General features: G+C 55.8%; 1 protein-coding gene across 12 annotated transcripts; it reads left to right on the top strand.

Moving 5' to 3' along the window:
• The first annotated feature begins 4981 nt into the window (after positions 1-4981).
• DEF8 (differentially expressed in FDCP 8 homolog) lies at positions 4982-18762 on the top strand. Of its 12 annotated transcripts, none has more exons than XM_069552713.1 (13): positions 5007-5095; positions 5376-5547; positions 9053-9174; positions 9801-9898; positions 11069-11218; positions 11988-12129; positions 13299-13463; positions 13970-14097; positions 14352-14465; positions 15288-15368; positions 15934-16074; positions 16174-16283; positions 17163-18762. In XM_069552713.1, exons 3-13 carry the CDS (start codon positions 9063-9065, stop codon positions 17263-17265), a joined length of 1344 nt encoding a protein of 447 aa, XP_069408814.1. In that variant the 5' UTR covers positions 5007-5095; positions 5376-5547; positions 9053-9062; the 3' UTR covers positions 17266-18762. The 12 variants fall into 12 exon arrangements, with proteins under 12 accessions (XP_069408812.1, XP_069408818.1, XP_069408815.1 ...); XM_069552718.1 differs by having other exon boundaries at positions 15940-16074; XM_069552715.1 differs by having other exon boundaries at positions 15291-15368.
• Positions 18763-19700: the final 938 nt, after the last annotated feature.

The raw sequence follows: 19700 nt of genomic DNA on the forward strand, positions 1-19700 counted from the left end.
CCCATGCCTGGTGCTGGAGTTTTCCTCTTTTTCTAGAAGGATGGGGCCAGAAGAGGTAAGGAGGGCAGATGGGGAGGCCTGATGGAAGCAGGATAAGTGACAAGTGGGAGGGGTTGAGACGGGCCTGTGCTTGGAAACTGCAGGTGCCTCAAGGTGCTGCCCATGGCAGGGGAGCTGCTGGCGGTGGTGTTGGGAGAGATGGCCAGGCCTGGAGGAGCCTCATCCTCGAACCCCAGACAGGCTGTCAGGCAGCTCAGGACAACCCTCCAGGGTGACTCATGCTGGAGAGCTTTCCCCTGGCTTCTCTGTGTGCCAGACATTAGAAGCAGGTGGCTGAGACCCAAACAAGTGTGAGGAAGTAAGGAGCTTGAGGATTCCCCCAGAAAATGTGGTGTGTTGGAAGGTGGGGGTTTGAACCCTGGGGAAGGGCTGGTTGGGTCAGCAAGTTGTGGCCACTGCACCTGGGTGCAGGGGTGCTGGGAGCAAAGTTCTGGCCCCATGTGCCTCTGGAGATCATTTCCATGGCTGCAGGGCACCCAGGGTCCCACAGATAGGGGCAAATCTGGCTGCCCCCTCCTCCTACAGAGAGAGAAGTAGAACCCAGAGCTGTTGTCTGCCTGGGGCCCAGGTGAGCACGCATAGAGCTGGACAAGCCTCAACCCTGGTGCCCTGAGCCTCCTCATACCCCACCCCTAGAAGCCAGGACACCCCTGCATGCTCTCCTCCGGGTGGATACCTGAGCAAAGAGAGGCCGAAGGGGCTGATCTGGACTGGGGAACAGAAGCCCCGAGAGGGCCTGCATCCTGGGCTCGGGCAGGAGTGGATGCTCTGGGTACCTGCTCCGTGCTGGGTGGCTTGAAGTCCACTGCACTGCTGGTCCTGGAGGTGGCCAGCTGTCAGCGTGTGAGCCTATGCAGGGCCCTCTGACCCCACCTTCACAAGGCTGCAGCCTCCATGCCGTTGGGGGGAAGGGTGTCCACAACCCAGGTTCTCCAGGCTCCCCATGATCCCCAGAAGGTTGAGTCACCCACTGAGTGTTGACAAGAGTGCCCAGGCTTCTGATATCCCGGTGATCATGCTGGGCTCTCAGTCCACGGTCTTGTGGGATCTCTCCTGAGGGTTTAACCTTCACAATGAGACCACCAGGTTCCTCAGCAAGAAGTGGAACTCTTCTGCCCACTGCCAGTTGGCAGGTAGCACAGCAGGAGGCTGGCCCAGGCCACATGTTTCTCCACTTTGCTCAGATGGCCGGAATCACACACCCCTCCTGAGCACCTGCACGGTGAGAACATCATCCTGGCTCAGGTCACGTAGATGAATCTGGCCTGCTGGGGCCACCCTGCCTTCTCCCTTGGACCACACCCACTCTAGCCCTTGTCGGGGAGAGTCCTCTCTGTCCTTCCTCCAGCAACCCCCTCACCTCCCCTTGCTGAGTCCCTCAGCCCTACCCCTTGAGGCTCCAGCCCACTTTCTGATGAGAGGCCTTTTAGTTCTCTCCTGTGTTCCTCAATCATCGCCTCACTCCTCACCCTAGAGCACAGGCGTGGTGGAGCAGACGCGGCCCTGAGCAGGGTGAATGGCTATGCTCCACGTCACTGCATTTCAGAGTGGTTTGCTGTGCACCTGCAATTGGGAACACACACGGAAAGTGGCTGGGACAGCATGTGGCCCGTAACGAGAGCCCTAAGCGTTAGTGCTCATTTATCTGTGACTATGCTGAGGGGTGTGTATTTGCAGGCACACCTGGACAAGAGGGGGGCAGCCCATTCAGGGGTTACTCCGTCTCACCTGAGCCTCCCAGAGGGCTCTGACCGGCCCAGCACCGTGCAGTGTTGACAGTGGGCACTCTTGGGCAGCCTTTGGCGCCACCTACCTCCTTGGCTATTTGCCTTCAGATCAGTCTGTCCCTTTCAGCCTGGTAATAGGCCAGGGGTGTCCAGACCTGGGCACACTCCTGTCTTGGCCCAGCACCCTCAGCCTGGCACGCAGAGCTGCTCAGGGGCCAGCAGATGGCCTCACACCCAGGGGAAGGGCAGCCAAAGCAAATCCAGGATGCCCAGTCACACTGGGATTTCAGATGATGAATAAATAGCATACTTTCTGGGGACATGTTTGTACCAAGAGGTTGCTCCTCAGTTACAAAGCTAGGGTGATCCTAGGCTGGGGGCTGGCCAGCCCTGCACTGGGCCTGTTTGGGGGGCCCAGCCGCCTAAAACTTATCATCCACCATGTTACACATCCCCACAGACTTGTGAGGTGGATACTTCCAAGGAAGAGGCTGAAGCCTGGAAATAGGCAAAGCTGCCCCAAGACCCCAGCTGCTGGGGGCAGGAACACAGGAGGGCACTGGGGTTGTCTCTGCTCCCACCATGGTGGGAACCACAGCAGATGTGAAGGGGGACAGTGAGTGTGGGAAGCAGGTGACCCTCAACTCTGTCACGCCACCTGGCAGGGCACATCCCCTCTCTAGGGCAGTTTCTCCAGTGGAAAAGGACATGTCCTACTCATATTTTGGGAGTTGAAATTCCAGATGGACTCACTGGAAAGAACACATCTTGCTTAGATAATAATAAATGAGTGGGTGCACATATGAGTGTGATAAAACCCAGCATGCCGACTGGATGTGGAGTTCGCTGCCAGCACAAGTGTGGGTGGGGACCGGGGTGGTGGTCCTCCCAAAGAGGATGGATCAGAGTTACAGGGGGTCCAAGACTGGATAGAGTCAGGCTATCAGAGCTGAAGGGAATTGAGTCACCATGGGCGGGATGTGAAGGTACCCTCCTCAGACCAGGACCCTGACACGGGTGGGAATCTGCTCCCTGGGGCGCTGCTGAGCCCAGGTGCAATGGGGACATGGGTGTGTGTGCATCTGTGCGTTTCCCTGTCTCCTTCTCCAAGGGCCTTTGGAGGAGGGCTGTATTCTCCTCTAGCAGGAGCCGTTTATGAGGCAGCTTAGTGTCTCCCCGAGATTCCCACACTTTCCAGCATGTTTACAAGGGCCGCTCCTGAACATCCCCCCAACTGTCCCCCACCTCCCTCATTCTTACCCTTGGGAGCACTGGGGAGTAAGAATTTGTCGGCTACCTTGTCATCCTGTTTATTTTCTTGCTGTGCCTCACGTCTCTTACTGATGTGCACCTTTGTTTACTGTCTGGCTCCTTGCATTCTGGGGCTGCGCCAGCCTTCTCCCTGCTGAGTCAGAGTCGGCCTGGGCCCCTGTTGGTGGAGCAGGGGCACAAGTGAAATGAGGCCAGCTCTTCCTTAGTCCCTGAAACTAAGCACCTAGGAACTGTTCTAGGCCCCAAAGCAGTGAAGAAAACGAACAAAACCCTTGCCTGCAGCCTTTAGTTTCTGGTGCCAGGTGGAGGTTGGGGGTGCCTGTGGAGAAAGACAAAAATAAAGCGAAAAAGTACAAGATGTAGGACATTGGGCAGTGACAATAAGTATGGAGAGAACCATAGCAGGGGCCTCTGGAGAGCAGTAGGCTTCTCCAACACCTCTCCCATCTGCACTGAACAGCCTCTTGTCTCACGGTGGCTCAGTTTCCTCCTCTGTGAAATGGGTAGCATTGCAGTAACCTCTCCCCAACCAGTGATGAACATGGTGGAGGCAAGCACAGCTGCTGCTTCGGCTCAGCGATCACCTATTCCATTTTCCCCACAATTGCTAGGGTTTAAAAGAAAATCAAACACCATTTTTTTCTTATACACACACACACACACACACACACATTTAAAATTTGGCTGCACTGAACCTTAGTTATGATGTGTAAACCCTTACTTGCAGCATGTGGGATCCAGTTCCCTAACCGAAGATCAAACCTGGTCCCTCTGCATTGAGAGTGTGGAGTCAACCAGTGGACCACCAGGGAGGTCCCACCAATTTTAAAAAGAGTGTTTGGTTTTTATTTAAATCAAAACTTTTGTGATTATGGAAAATCTAGTCAGTGCTGTCTCACTCCCACCCCCACCCCAACCTACCATTGTGGGCAAAAAATCAATCAGGTGATCTAAGAAATAAATGGAAATTTTTATTCAATCCAAATTTGAGGATTATAAGCCAAGAACAGCATCTCAGAAAGCTCCAAGGACTGTTTTGCCATTAGAAGTCACAGTTATACAAGTTTCTTGAGACAGAGCACAGGAGTGTAATCCACAGTTTACATAATTCAAATCTAAGCTCATCATGGCCCCTCACAAGATCAAGAAGCTGTTCAGTTGCTAAATTGTGTCCAACTCTTTGTGACCCCGTGGACTGCAGCATTTCAGGTTTACCTGTCCTTCACCATCTTCCAGAGTTTGCTCAAACTCATGTCCATCGAGTTGGAGATGTCATCCAACTATCTTGTTCTCTCTTGTCCCCTTCTCCTCCTGCCCTCAGTCTTTCCCAGCATCAAGGTCTTTTCTGATGAGTCAGCTCTTTCCATCAGGTGGCCAAAGTTTTTGGAGCTTCAGCTTCCAAGGAGCAATAGCTCTTCCATTGAATATTCAGGGTTGATTTCCTTTAGGATCGACTGGTTTGATCTCCTTGCAGTTCAAGGGAGTCTCAAGACTCTTCTCCAGCACCACAATTTGGAAGTATCAATTCTTTGGTGCTCATCTTTCATTATGGTCCAACCCTCACATCTGTACATGACTACTGGAAAAACCACAGCTTTGACTATAGGGACCTTTGTTGGCAAAGAAGTTCAGGAAGTGACCTTATCTTTTAAGCAGCTGTGCTGAATTCCAGGAGGCGTTTCTGCCGATGGGGGTGGTTTGGCAGATGCATAAATGCAGATAAGGTGCACAGAGAGGAGAGAGGCACGTAAAGGGCAGAGAAATTTTTCGTGTTTAAGTTTCCTTGTCTTCCATGAAGCGTGAATTTTATTTCACACCATCTTCAACAATTGGCATGAAGGGTCACCCATTTCTTCAATTGGGAGGTGAAGGCCTGAGTCCGGGAGTGGGACGCGCAAACTCCGCTGTGTCGTGAGCCTCCCGACCGCAGGAGGCAGCAGCGAGCGAGGCGGATACAGTGTATCCAGGGCGGCGATGGATACGCTATAACGAGCCCGGCGGGGCGGCTACAATGTAACCGGGGCGGCGGTGGTCAGGTGAGCGGCGGGAGGGGCGCGGGCGGGGTTCTGGGTGGCGGGGACTCGGACGCTCGGGCCACCGCGCCCCGGAGCCCGGGGAGCCTCTCTCCCGAAACGGACACCGGTGCGTAGGGGGCGAGGAACCTGGCCGAGGCCCAGGCCCGGGCGCAAAGTAGGATTCAGACTCCCGGACGATCACCTGGGGGCAGAGGGGCTTGGGGACCTCAGCTGCCCCGATCCCGCTCTGTCAGGGTCTAGCTGGGAAGGCCGTCCCCGGGCACACTGTCACCCCTTCCAGCTGTCACCGCGCGCGTCTGTGGGATGCAAGAGGCCGGAAGGGACCCCACGGCTGTGCCACCGTGCTCTGGGGCTGGACCACTCTGAGCCTGTTTCCTCATCTCTGAAACTGACGAGGTGTGGTGGAAGACACCTGTCCCTGTGCGGAGCCACTTAGCGAGGGTCCCCAGAGTGTACGTTGCTGCTGTTGTTGTGGGTGAAGGTGGGGGAGGCCCTTTTGGGGTGGCGTCACCCAGAGGCAGGGGTGGCGCTGCCAAGCTTCAGTGGCAAGCAATCCTTAAAGGGACAGTAACGGCCCTGCTCCCGGTGGGGTCCTGGAGGCCTCCTGATGGCTGTGAGCAGCTAGGGTGCACCTTCGCCTTGTGCCCTCTGGGGCGAAGTTTAGGGACCTCTGGTGGCAGCTGGGTGATGACAGGACCTCTGGTGGCTGTGTCACAAGCAGAACAGGCAAGGCTGGTTCAGGCACCTCTGAGCTTCAGCCCTGTGTTCCTCAGGGCCTGAGAGATGCTGGGCTTTGTTCTCAGGGTCCTCTAAGTGCAAAGTCGTGGGCACCTCACCCCGACCCCCGTGAGAGGAGGTCTCTGGAGAAGGGGAGACAGTGGACTAGTGGGTTTTCTGCATGCTGCTTGCTCAGTGTCCACCTTCCGGCCTGCACCTGCGAGGTCAGGCCTGAATTTGGGGTGCAGAGCTCTCTGTTGGCGGAGAAGGCAATGGCACCCCACTCCAGTACTCTTGCCTGGAAAATCCCATGGACAGAGGAGCCTGGAAGGCTGCAGTCCATGGGGTTGCTGAGGGTCGGACACGACTGAGAGACTTCACTTTCACTTTTCACTTTCATGCATTGGAGAAGGAAATGGCAACCCAGTCCAGTGTTCTTGTCTGGAGAATCCCAGGGACGAGGGAGCCTGGTGGGTTGCCATCTATGGGGTCGCACAGAGTCGGACACGACTGAAGTGACTTAGCAGCAGCAGCAGCAGCTCTCTGTTGGTGAACCTGGTCGGGTGGTTAGGGTTGCTATTGCTCTCCTCTAAGCCGTTGCTGCGTACTTTGTCAGCTGGGCCCCTGCATTAGGGCCCCTTCTGGCTGCTCCTGGTACCCTCTTCTCCTTGGAAAATGCAATTCTCTTAACTTTGGCAGGAGAGGAACTGAGGCTGAGAGAGGTCAGGTTACCCCAGTCACTCACTCATCCATGGCCTCTCTGCCTGGCCTACCCATCAGGAGCTTAATGAGAAATGTGATTTCCAGGAGGGCTTGTATCCCAGAGAAGGGCAGCTGAGCAGTGTTACTGCCTTTGAGCTCCTCAGGCCATATTTTATTTTCTTTCTGACTAAGGCCTAAGAACCTGTGCATTTTGAGTATTTTTAAAAATTTAAATGTAATTGATTTACAATGTTGTGTTAGCTTCCGGTGCACAACAAAGTGCTTCTGTCACAGATACAGTTATCTTGTTCACGTTCTTGTCCATTATGGTTTATTACAAGATGTGGGCTATATTTCCCTGTGCTATACAGAAGGATCTTCTTGTTTATACATCCTTTATATAATGGTTTGCATCTGTTGACCCCATAACCCCAATCCAACCCCCACCCTCAACCACTTGGCAAACACAAGTCTGTTTTCTACATTCGTGTGTCTGTTTCTCGTTTGCAGATAAGTTCATTTGTGTCATATTTTAGATTCCACATTTAAGGGATATCACATAGTATCTGTCTTTTGGACTTAGTGTGGTAATCTCTAGTTGCATCCATGTTGCTGCAAATGGCGTTATTTCATTCTTTTTTTATGGCTAATATTCCATTGTGTATATTTGTACCACACCTTTATCCACTCATGTGTTGATGGACATTTAAGTTCTTTCCACGTGTTGGCTATTGTGAATAGTGCTGTGATGGATGCTGGGTGCGTGTATCTTTTTGAATTACAGTTTTCTCCAGATGTATGCCCAGGAGTGGCATTGCACGATCATATTGCAAGTCTATTTCTAGTTTTTTCAGGAATGTCATCCTGTTCTCTATAATGCCTCTGGCTGTATTGTAAAACCCTGAGAGGTTTCTGAGGAGAGACCCATGGGGGTGGCTCCTGACCCTCCAGTCTTTGGGGGCTGGACTGACTGGCATGTGGTGTCACTGCCATGCACCTATGCTTAGTCTCCAGTTTGTAGTCTCCTTTAGACTGTATCTCTTTACAGCGGATACTCTTATTATCCCCGCTTGAAACATGCCAGCTCAAAGCACAGAAAGGTTTAGGCATTTGCCCCAGGTCACATAGCTAGAGCTGATAGAGTGTGGATTTGAGTAGGGCCAATTTGCCTGCTGATCACAGTCTGTTGGGGGTGATTAGTATGGATCTGTTTTGGCTGCAAGAGACAGAAATCCTCATCCCGATAACAGTAGTTTAAGCAGAAGTTTATTTGTGTCTCAGTTGAATGAAGCCTGGGGGTGAGCAGCCCAGGGATTCTTCGCCACTTGGGAAGAAGGGTTTGGTGAGTATGGGGACAGCTGGGTCTCCCCTGCATTCTGGAGGCTTCCCTGGGCCCTGTGGTTCCTGTCATCTGGGGAGGTGCTGGGCATCAGAGCTGAACAGTTTGTGAGCTTCCCAGAGACCTCAGGTTATAAGGGAGATAGGGGTTTGGGCTCATGGCACCATGTCCTGCCCTGCTGTGACCAGTAGGTAGCTGGTCTGCCGGTGCCAGTTTTACCGGTCCAGAACCTTCAACCCACATCCCTCCAGAGGCAGACAGGTCCCGCAGAGGTGTGGGGGTCCCCACCCAGGTGCAGGGCAACACCAGGGGTGAAGGGTGGCTTTGGGCCATTGCTGCTGGCTCAGTTTTCCTTTCAGTGTGTGTGTGGGCACACAGGAGTCATAGGATTGCCTTTTATAGTTACAGGTTATTTCAGACTGCAACCCAGGTGTCAGTAGAGCATAGCCAACATCCATGTCCTTCCTACAAAGTTTTGAAAACATCTTTCAACCTCCTGTGAACTCATTTTGTCTTTGGAGCAGAGAGAAGCTAAGGAATGTAGGTCAGCTAGTTAAGTGTGGGCCTCTGTCTCAGGAGCCACCAGCCCTGTGTGTCTGGTTTGCTGATCTCCCAGCTGTGAGCTCAGCACTTGTTGCCTGTGCCCTTGGGTTCCGGGGTGTGGGGCCAGCCATGGGCTCAGGCCGCATGGTGGTTATAGAGCATTCAGGAGGCCTCTCCACAGGGCAGTGTTAAGGTTGGTCCTGCCCTGGGCCACATTGCAGGTGGCAGGGAAGGCCTGAGCCCTGGCATCAGCACTGAGCCTTCTGTTGGCTGGGCTTTCTGGGTGCTCTGACAGGGAAGGAGCACCCTGGGTCCTGGGCGAGAGGGAGGCACTGAGTGTTGGCTGTCCAGGCAATTTGTGCAGGACCAAAGGGGCTCCGTGCCGGAGGTCTGGCTGGGCACCCCCAGCCCTGCCTGCCCCATGGGTGACTTGGGCATCACTACTCTCACTGAGGGGCCAGCCGTGGGGGCTGAGCTGGCTTGGGGAGGGGCTGCAGGGGGGAGGCCATCGTGTGGGGATATTTGGCCTGGACCCGCCAGGGGAAGTGAGAGGGGCCAGGTCTCCACTCTGATATCTCAGGCACTTGAAAAGGGAAGGAGACCCCAGTGAACCTGGGTTCTGGACACCCACCTCTGCTCTGCTCTGCTGTCTGCAGGTAGGGTGCTATGGAATATGACGAGAAGCTCGCCCGGTTCCGGCAGGTCCATCTCAACCCCTTCAACAAGCAGCAGCATGAGCAGGGGGCTGGCGAGGAGGCCCTGGACATTACTTCTCAAGGTGGATGCGGGGGGCTGGGGTTGTGTAGGTGGTCTGCCCTGCTCACGCCAGCCCTCATCCTCTTAGGTGGTTCCCCCTGGGCGCATGCAGGTGGCTTCTTCACAGATCAGACTGCTTCCCCGTCGGTCCTCAGGAGAATGAACACGCCCCTGGGCGGGGATGTCTCACTGTCTTGCCTGCCTTGTCCCAGGGGCCGCACACAGCAGGCACTTCCTCAGGGAACACTCGGGGCGTGAACTCAGAGCCGAGCCCTGCAGGGTGAGAGGTCAGCAGGATGTGAGCCCTGAGATTGCAGACTGAGCGCACAGGGTGCCAGAGTCCACCCAGGGGCTCCCATGTCCTGGTATGTAGCCCTTCAGAGGTCCTCCTCCAGGCCACAGATGCACGCACAAGCTGTGAGCCTTAGAAACTGGCGTGCTTCTGTAACCCTGGTTTTGCACGGCTCTGTCCTGTGGCCACAAGGACACAGGGTCCTCTGCTGGTGGACACGGAGCTCACCCCAGAGTAGAGCCCTGCTTCCCTGGGCACTTCTGTGGGCTCCCTGCTCCCTGAGGGCCCCGCAGTGCGCTCCTGGGGTGGCAGGCTGACTCGTCTCTCTGCCGCCCTCCCCACCTGCCCTGCTGCAGCACGCCTGCCTGAGCTGCCTCCTGGGGAGCCAGAGTCCCGCTGCCCAGAGCGTGTAATGGATCTTGGCCTGTCTGAGGACCACTTCGCTCGCCCCGTGGTAAGGTTCAGGGTCTGTGGGTGGACAAGGTGACCCCCCCCCCCACCAGAGTTTGAGGGGTTGGCCATGTCCATCTCAGCTGGGTCTCCTAGGTGTGGAGTCTGAGGCCTGTGTGACACCTGGCTCCCACCTTATACCTGTGTGCCGGCCTGCAGAAATGGGTTGGATGCGGTGTTTGGAAGCCTGGGCTCTGTTGTCCTGGGCAGCCATTCTCTCCCCTCCATGCAGGATACTACAAAGCAAATATGGGGGTTGATTCCATCTGGGGTTCTGGGGAATCCTGTGGTCCACTGCAGGGTAAAGGCGAGGGCAGCCGCTGCCCACCACCACCTGCTCAGCTAGGCAGGGCCACTCCTGTCTGAGCTAGGTTTTGTTCCATGAAAACCTTGTGGGGTGTTTTTTTTTTTTTTTTAATTAAAGAGCTCTAATAATTCCTTTAAAGTTTCAAAATCTTTGCAAACTATCTCCAACTGTTGATTGAGAGAGATGCTATGGTAACATTAACATAGGACTTTAAGATTCACCTGAGCCCCCGTTTCTCGTTTGCTGCTCATTTTGCTGGTCATGTGGCCTTTAACTTTACATTCTGCAGGTACATACACTCCTCTTAGTTATGTGTTTGAACCCTTATTTTGCACTCCTGTGGGCAGTGACACCCCTTTCTTGGGGCCTCAGCCTCTAACTCTGAGACCTAGCCTGTTTCGTTGCCCAAGTTTAGGGCTTTGTTGGACCCGAGCTCGGGTCAGCCTGTTAGGTGCTTAGCCCAAGGGCAGGTGGCAGCCAGGGGTGTCTCTGAGCTTGGCAATTGAACCAGAGGCCACTTCCTCTCCTTCTTGACAGACAAGTGTCATTTCCCCTGCTTTCATCCAAGAGGAAGTTCTGTAGAAGCAAGCGAGATAGCACAGCCAGAAAAGCAATTGGATTTCTAAAAGAGGGAAGTTGTGTTTTGAAGAACACTGTGAGTTAGGTCTCCAGAGGCCCATGGGTGGAAATGTCCAGAGAGCAGGCAGGTGGTGTGGGCTGGGGCCGGCCTCTGCTGCTGATGGTCCTGGGCCTTGAGCAAGTCTTTGGGCCATCGGGGCTCGAGATGGGTGGGGAGATCTGTTCTGGGCCCAACGACACACAATCTGACTATCATCATCCCCAAACTGCCCTCCCCCATGTGAGCAGGGCCTGTTCCTGGCCTCTGATGTCCAGCAGCTGCGGCAGGCCATCCAGGAGTGCAAGCAAGTCATCCTGGACCTGCCAGAGCACTCGGAGAAGCAGAAGGACGCCGTGGTGAGACTCATCCATCTCCGGCTGAAGCTGCAGGAGCTGAAGGTGGGTGCCGGCCCACCCCCACCAGCAGCCAGAGCTGAAGTGGGGGCTGGGGGAGTGATGGGCCCTCAGCCCAGCTCTGATCCTGCCTGTAGTCCTGGGTCATGTGTCCACCCACTGAAGCAGGTGGGTGAGTTAGTCCCACCTTGAACCACATGACCCAGAGCGTGGCCTGGTTCCCTGGAGATGACAACAGAAGGGGTCATGGATCCTGGACGCCAATAACCACTGGGGTCCATCATGTAGTCCTTGAGTCTGGTTCATGAGTCCATGGGATTTGGACAGTGGTAGGTTCATTAGAATATAGGTAAGGCAATAGTATGGGCTCAGACACCCCGAAAGACAGTGGCTTAAAGGATTGGTTGTGTAGATTTACTCACATGGAAGTGTTGCGGGTTCCCTGGGCCCATCTGGCAGCTACTGGCATTGGAGACTGCAGGTCCCCCTCTAATGTTGCTCTGCTCGTCCCTGGCAAGTCCAGGACAGCTTCCACCAATCTGGGTCTGCTCTCAGCCAGCCGAAACAAAGCAGGGAGGGCAGCGAGTGCCCCTCAGTACTGCTTACATGCCCTTGGCCCTAATGTGGCCCTGGCGCAGCACCTAGGTACAGAGGTGGTCTGTAATCTCAGTGGACCAGGCCTGACCGGGCACCCTGTTCTATTGTAAAGGGAGGGGTCTGTGGTAACCTTTGCTGTATGTGGTGCCTGGAAGATGCAGTTGAGGGACTCATGTGCCCAGAAGGAGCTGTGACCCCTCCCTGGTCTCCTCCCTAGGACCCCAATGAGGATGAGCCCAACATTCGAGTCCTTCTTGAGCACCGCTTCTACAAGGAGAAGAGCAAGAGTGTGAAGCAGACATGTGACAAGTGTAACACAGTCATCTGGGGCCTCATTCAGACCTGGTACACCTGCACAGGTGGGCGGAGACCAGACTGCCCTTCTGGGCTGGCAGTCTAGGTCTCCAGGGAGAGGGGTTCTCTATCGTGTCCTCAGTATTTGCAGAACCCTGCAGTGTGTGGTGGGTGTAGCAAGAGGTGTCTGCCTTCACTGGGCTTAAGTCCACTAGCCACATGTGACGTTTCAAATTTAAATTATTGAACATAGATAAGTAGCTCCTCAGTTGTACTGTGCATGTTCCAAGTATACCGTAGCCATGCAAGGTTGGTGGCCACCCCGCTGGACATTGTAGAAACACATCACTGTATTGGAGGTGCTGCTCTGGATGAGAAATCAAATGAGTCAGCGATGTGGTATGTTAGAAATAGTGAAGAAGGCTAGGGGAGGCACAAGCATGTCAGGGGGTGGGGTGCTGCTATTTTAGGGTGAAATGAAAAGGCTTCATGTGACATTTAATAAAAAAGCTTGGAGGTTAGGGGCAAACCAGGAGCATATCTGGGAAGGAACATTTCTGCAGGGGAGCTGTCTGTGCAAAGGCCTGTGGTCAGTGTGTGTCCAGGGTATTTGAGGAGGAGCAGAGAGCAGCGTGGCATAGAGGTGCTTCAGAGGTGGCAGGGGGCTTTTCTCTAAGTGCACTGGGGCCATGTGGGTGGATATACTTAGGTTTTAACTCCACCTGCTGATCTGAGTGTGGCATGGGGGAGGGAAAATGATGGGCTTCTGACCAGGGTGAGACTCTGACATTTAGATGAGAAGGGCCAAGTGCAACTGTGGCTAAAGGACTGGACATGGGTGTAAGAGAGGAGTCGGGATGACTTCCCAGTTTGTAGTCTCAGGAGGTTGAAAGACAGAGTCCCTGAAACCTGAGATGGGAAGCTGGGGTGGATTTGGGTAGGAAGAACCAGGTTTTACTTAGATGGCTTGGCCTTGATCCCTTGGGTATCCCAGTGGGCATGGCTGGTAGGCCCCTGGACTTCTGAGTCTGAAATTGGGGGAAAGGTGTGCACGTACCTTCAGGGCAAGGCTTGGGGTGGGGACATTTGGGGACCTGCAGTGGCACCTGGAGAGGCTCTTGGGTTGGTCTGGGAAGCCGAGTGGAGCCCCCTGGGGGTCCCAGAAGCTGAAGGTCATCCTGGGCTGCAGAGTGGTGCTCTTCCTAAGAGGCCTGCTGTTGGGCCCCCATCCCAGGGTGTTATTACCGCTGTCACAGCAAGTGTTTGAACCTCATCTCCAAGCCCTGTGTGCGGTCCAAAGTCAGCCACCAGGCCGAGTATGAGCTGAACATCTGCCCCGAGGCAGGCCTGGACAGCCAGGATTACCGCTGTGCTGAATGCCGAGCACCCATCTCTCTGCGTGAGTGCCCCCGAGGTGGGGGGCGGGAGTTGGGCAGGGCGCAGGGCTGAGGGGAGCTGTTCTGGGCAGGGTGCCCTGCTATCAGCGGAGTGAGTAAGTGGGAGGAATGCGCAGTTGAGCTCCTCTCCTTGGGAAGCCAGAAAGGACTGCTTTTGGCACCTTTTCACTCCCGCCCAAACTGACCAAGGTTCCCCTAGGAGTCCCTGCAGGGCTGGGCTACAGTTTCCCTCCTGTGACTGCATCATCACAGAAAACCCACCCCATGGGAAGACCACACTACACTCACACCCTGTGTGTCAGGCCTTCCTAGAAACACACTGACATTGACTCAAGGGATTCCCTATCTACTGTCCCATTTTACTGATGGGAAACGGGAAGCGGGGCGACTTAGAAGAGGACGAGTCAGGGGCGGGGCCGGGCGGGGCGGGGGGCGGTGGGGAACCCTTGGTGCAGCTGGGGGAGAGGACCTCTCCGGTCTCCCTGACTTTGGGACGTCTCCTCCACAGGGGGTGTGCCCAGCGAGGCCCGGCAGTGCGACTACACTGGCCAGTACTACTGCAGCCACTGCCACTGGAACGATCTGGCTGTCATCCCAGCGCGTGTGGTGCACAACTGGGACTTCGAGCCGCGCAAGGTGCGGGGGGGGGGGGGGGGGGGGGTAGAGAGAGCGGGGAGCGAGGGCTGCCGCCTGGGGATTGGGTCGGGGCGTGGTGTGGCCGGGGGCGTGGCGGAGCGCTGGGGGGTGGGACGTGGCTGCGGGGGCGGGTCAGGACACAGACTGGGGCGGGGCCTCGGGGTGGGGCAGAGTGGGGCGGGGCCCGAGCCAGGGCGGTGCTGCGGGGGCGGGGCGGAGTGCAGAGGTGGCACCTTTCCGTCCCTCTGGCCCAGGTGTCCCGTGGCAGCATGCGCTACCTGGCGCTGATGATGTCGAGGCCAGTGCTCCGGCTCCGGGAGATCAATCCTCTGCTGTTCAACTATGTGGAGGAGCTGGTAGAGATCCGGGTAAGACAGGGGAGGGCCGGGCGTGGGGCAACCCTGCTCTCCCTTCGCAGCTGTGTGAGGAGATGCCACCTGTGTCGCTGGGCACCCCCCTCCCCTACTGTCCTTCAAGTTAAAGTCGCTAGAGCAACTGTCCAGTCACAATACGAAAGAGGACGCGAGGCTCAGAGGCAGTTTGAAATTTTCTAGCAACCACAGTAGAAAAATGAAGTTCATCTCAGTGACGTCTTTTAGTTCGTGCACATTATTGAGATACATCGTGTGGCGTGTCTGTATTGTGTTAGTCTGCATCCCAGTGTGTATTGTCAAGAGCAGCCTCACATTGGCCCAGCCATGTCTGGTTGGTGTTCTGAGGAGCTGTGTGTTACTGAGGGTCCTCTCTTTGGCACTCAGCAGGAGGGCAGGGTGGGGTGTGCCTCAAGCAGGTGCGGAGAGGAATGGGACTTGTTGGAGAGGAGCTGAGGCACAGGGCCACTGAGCTGAGGAGGGAATCTGGGTTCAACTGGGCCGTCTGATGCAAGCTCAGGTGCTCCCAAGGGGTGTGTTCACGTGTGGAGCCGGGTGGGGAGCAACTGTGCACGAAGGAAGTTTAGGGTCCTGCCTGGTGGGGAAGCTGTGGCTTGACCTTGAGCTCGGCTGGAGGGCTCAAAGCTGGGACTGTCGTGGGGGGACGGGAATGCACTTACAGTCCTCTACTGACCCAGAGTGTAAAGTGACAAAGCTTCCCACAAAGCCAGCCCCGCCCCACCCGCACTGACCATGAAGACATGCCTGGCACAGCCCCTGCTCTGGCCAGAAATGCCCACCTGCCCCTCTTGTCCACAGAAGCTGCGCCAGGATATCTTGCTCATGAAGCCATATTTTATCACCTGCAGGGAGGCCATGGCAGCGCGCCTGCTCCTGCAGGTCAGTCCACCCGTCCCCCGGGGTAGGGGAGGGGTGGGTGGGGAAGGGGTCCTCCAGGAGGGCAGGAAACAGACCAGGATTGTGAGGGGAAGGCTTGACACTGAGCGTGTGCTGTGCCGTCAGCAGAGGGTCTCCGCACTGTTCCAGGGAACACCAGGTCTACCCACAAAAGCCTTCTACCCGCAGAAGTGGTTTCTGCTTCTGTCAGCACGAGAAGCACTGAGAGAGTGGGTGTCGCCCTGCAGCCTTCACGGGAGCCTCCACAGAGTGGACCCAGGGAGGGCCAACCACAGAACACTTCGCGGCTCACCCACTTACTTGTTTGCAAGCGCTCACTGGGTGCCTGCTGCGGCCGACGGTGTTCTGGGTCCTGGGGAGCAGCGAGCAGAGCGGGCGGCACCTGGCCCTCACCTAGGGGTGCACTCTCCAGATTGGGCTGACAGGAAGAGTAGGAAGCAGCGCTTGGGGTGGTGAGATGTGTGGACAAGATAAAGCTGGGAAGAGGGCTCCGGGCAGGCAAGGGCCCCGGTCTGGTGGCCCCGGGGTCACATGGCTGCGCCTGCAGCTCCAGGACCGGCAGCACTTTGTGGAGAACGATGAGATGTACTCGGTGCAGGACCTGCTAGACACGCACACGGGCCGGCTGGGCTGCTCTCTGGCTGAGACCCACACGCTGTTTGCCAAGCACATCAAACTGGACTGTGAGGTGGGCCCCCACAAGCCAGGTGGGGAGGTGGGAGGGCGGCTCGGGAGGATGTATCCCCCCACCTGGGAGTGGGCACTGACCTCCCCGCCTCGCCTGCAGCGGTGCCAGGCCAAGGGCTTTGTGTGCGAGCTCTGCCGGGAGGGAGATGTGCTGTTCCCCTTCGACAGCCACACGTCCGTGTGCGCCGACTGCTCTGCCGTCTTCCACAGGTCTGTGTGAGCGTCTGCCTCCATAGACTGTAGACAGGTGTGGGAGAGACAGGTGCTGGGAATGTTGGGTGGGGAGAGGCTGGGGCTTGACCTTTGCCACCTGGTTTCAAATGGGACTTAAGTTTACTGAGGCTGGAGCTTCCTAAGCTCTCTAGTTTTTGTGATTTTCTTTTTTCAAACATCCCTAGGCCACAAGAAATACCCAGCAGTTTTATTTATTAAGTACTTAGGTTCAACAATGGAAGCATTTATGTCCTAAAGACTTGTGGATGTTTGGAAGAATGACACACAGAAGTGGGAAGAAGATATTTGAACTCTTTAAGTACACTTAACAGTAGGCGTGTGCCTGTGGGGCCCACACGGCTTGTCACACTGGGCTCAGATGGGACCCCACCACCCTGTTTCTGTCCACACTGGACTTTCCTGGCCCTTGTTGTTTCTCAGAGTGACCCGCAGCCTCACAGATCAGCAGAGCTGGACTGCAGTCTCAGTAAGGACTGTAGCAGAAAGTGTTGAAACTCTGAGCTCCCTTGAGCTGGCAGTTTGTGTGGTGTCCTATCAAATGTTGCTGTGTCCCCTTCAAAAATTAAGCTGCCATGGGAACTGTGTGCACCTCCACAGAGCCCTGGGCGGGGGACGCTTTACACAGTAGTGGAAACAGGTCAGGGAGGGGAGTCACTGAGAGGGTCAGAGGGTACCAGGTGATAGGTGTGGCCCCTTGGGATGTCTGTGCAGAGGTATGTATGGGATACAGGCCTGGCCGGCACACCTGGGTGAGACTGCTGCAGGCTCCCGTCTGTTAAAGGAGTGTTGTGAAGACTCAGGGTTACAATTCCACTTGTGGAGCCCCCTCTTCATGGCCATTCCTGTCTCCCCCAGGGACTGCTACTACGACAATTCCACCACGTGCCCTAGGTGTGCGCGCCTCACTCTGCGGAAGCAGTCGCTCTTCCAGGAGCCTGGTCCAGACCTGGACGCCTGAGCAATGGAAGCCCTTCTAGGCCTGTCTGTCCTGCTGGCCGTTGCCACAGTCAACATGTTTCCTGTACTGTGGAGACCTAGGGTCTGGCCCCTGGACCCCGCCACTGCTGAGCCAGCACCACCAGGACCACCGTCCCCCGGCTCGTGTTGGGGCTTGAAGTGTCTGTTTTTTGGGTTGGCTGCTGTGAGGGCCAGGATGTGCACCCTTCCTCCACTGCAGAGCTTTGAGGGTCAGGTGGGGGGAGCATCCCTCACCTCCCCTTTGGTCAAGAGCCCCCCACCCTACCCTGCCCACCTTGGGAGCAAGGCTGCTGGGCCCTGGCTATCCTGGAAATCCTGGAAGTCTTCCGGGAGTGCCAACAAGACTGAGGATGCAGCCTTAGCCTGACTTTTGCCTGTGGTGGATGGTGTGGGTTCTACTTGGAGGCCCCTCCCCCAGCCCCTGGCCTCTTTGAGGTCCCCTGGTTGTCCCTGGCTGGGGCTGTGTTCATCACTATCTCCTAAGGGCCCTGCCCCTGCCCCCGGGTTCTCTCTCTGGGGTCTTCGCCAGTAGGACCATTCCAGGGGCTGCTGGCTGCCGTGGAGATCTCACCTCCTAACCACCCCTGCCTTGGCCCAGCCCAGCTCACTCTGGTGCTTCATGCTGGGTGGCTGAGGGGGTCCCACCCAGTGAGGAAGTATGCTTCCAGGTATTGGGCAAGACCGTGCCCCTGGCAGGTCAAGGTTAGGTGAGAGGGCTAGGGGACAGTAGACCTGGACCGAGTGTGCCTATGGAGGACTCCGGATTACTCAGAGACCCCCCAACCGGGGCCTTCTGTTTGGGGAACTGAGATCAGGCACTGGAAATACTTGCTCAGGGGAGCACCAGGCAGGACTCATGAGGTGTGGGAGGTCCTGCCACCAGCGGGCAGAGGGAGCTGGGCATGGAGGACTGACCCAGTGGGGAAGATGCATTTGTGGGGACCATCCAGGGGAAGGCTGCCCTGGCCTTGCTGGCCTTCTTCTTGCCCTGGATTGTGCTTGGCTGTTGACACCTGGGGCTGACACACACATGTGGTGGCTGGTGGGCAGGAGGCTGTCACCTGGACATCCATCACCTTTGACTGGGAAGCGCAAGGAGAGGCTTGGCCAACAGGGAGGCCAGCTGAGCCAATGTGGGGGGTGGGTAAGGACAGTGCCAACCCCTCCGTGCCCCTTTGCACCCCAGGGAAGCCCTGCCCAGGGACTTTAGGCCACCCTCTGACTGTGCTGGGCTGTTCAGAATGTCAGTGTGGAGGGCTGGTCCAGATGGGGCCACCCTGCTTCCCATTCTTGGGTCTAGGGGGTTAAAGGCTAAGCACCCTCTTCCTACACCTCAGATCTGTACGTCTCACTGTGGCATCACATTTCTGTCCCAGGGATCCTGGCTTCTCCCAAATGGACTCTGTAATCAGCATCGTGTTATTCCGGTTACAGTCACTGTGTCCGTAAGAAATGTCAGTAGCCATTTGTTGAGCAAGGTTGACTCTTTTTTTTAAACTTCCTCCCACATCACGTCTTCTCCTCCCCCTTCTGGGTGACAGATTCTTTAAACGGAATCATGTGTAGGTCTTTCTGAGACCACATCACAGAACCCAGAGGAACCAGTTAGTATGGGCAGGCCTCCCAGGAGAGCTGTGTGGGCTGGGTGCTGCGGACACAGCAGGGTTTGCTGCAGGGTTAGTCAGAGCCCACAGGCCCCTCCCACAGGGTCAGGTGTAAATGGGGCACCTGACCTTGGCCTCAGTGTGCTGACACCTCTGTAGGCTGCACTAAAGCACACCCTCTGGGGTTGTTTGGGTTCCAGGAAGTGCTGAGCCCAGTCTGACTCTGTAACAGAACCTATGTCTTCTCTCCTGAGTCCTCCCAGAGGGAGGACTGTCATGTTAACTCAGTGTAAGCAGTGCCAGCCCAGGTCTAGCTCCCAGAAGCACCTCTGGTCTTCAAGTTTGACTCACTGAAAGGGCCCTTGGAGCTCAGGAGAACCCGAGACCCCCTCCCAAATGACATTCAAACCTCTGTGTATGTACATTTCTCTCTGGAGATACGACCTCTGGTTTTGAGGATGATCTCAAAGAAACATCAGCAGTGTGTGACACAAGGGGTGGGGGAAGGGTGTGTGTGGGCTGTCTGTGGGCCCACGCTGGTGCCTCCACGTCAAACAACTAAAGCCACACTTTGGTATCAGAGGGAGCATGCAGTCTCCACCCATCCACTTCAGGTATGAGGATGAGTTTTTGTTAAACTTTTAACTTTAACAGCTGTAGGTTTACAGAAGTGCTGCAAACACATTCCCAGGTACCCATCTCCTGGATTCCGTGAATGTTAACATTTTCCCCATTTTGCCTTACTCTTTCTCCACACACTTTCTTTTGAACCATCTGGTGGAAGTTGCAGATGGTGCCCCTTTGCCTCTAA

The sequence above is a fragment of the Ovis canadensis genome, chromosome 14 (genome assembly GCF_042477335.2).
Source record: "Ovis canadensis isolate MfBH-ARS-UI-01 breed Bighorn chromosome 14, ARS-UI_OviCan_v2, whole genome shotgun sequence".
Lineage (NCBI taxonomy): Eukaryota > Metazoa > Chordata > Mammalia > Artiodactyla > Bovidae > Ovis > Ovis canadensis.

What these genes read in the sequence shown, in the direction of transcription:
- DEF8 (XM_069552711.1), top strand. Translation starts at nt 9,063, where the DNA reads ATGGAATATGACGAGAAGCTCGCCCGGTTCCGGCAGGTCCATCTCAAC. An exon ending in CCGAGCACCCATCTCTCTGC is followed by an intron (nt 13,464 to 13,969) that starts GTGAGTGCCCCC and finishes TCTCCTCCACAG; the next exon opens with GGGGTGTGCCCAGCGAGGCC. An exon ending in TGCTCTGCCGTCTTCCACAG is followed by an intron (nt 16,284 to 17,162) that starts GTCTGTGTGAGC and finishes TGTCTCCCCCAG; the next exon opens with GGACTGCTACTACGACAATT.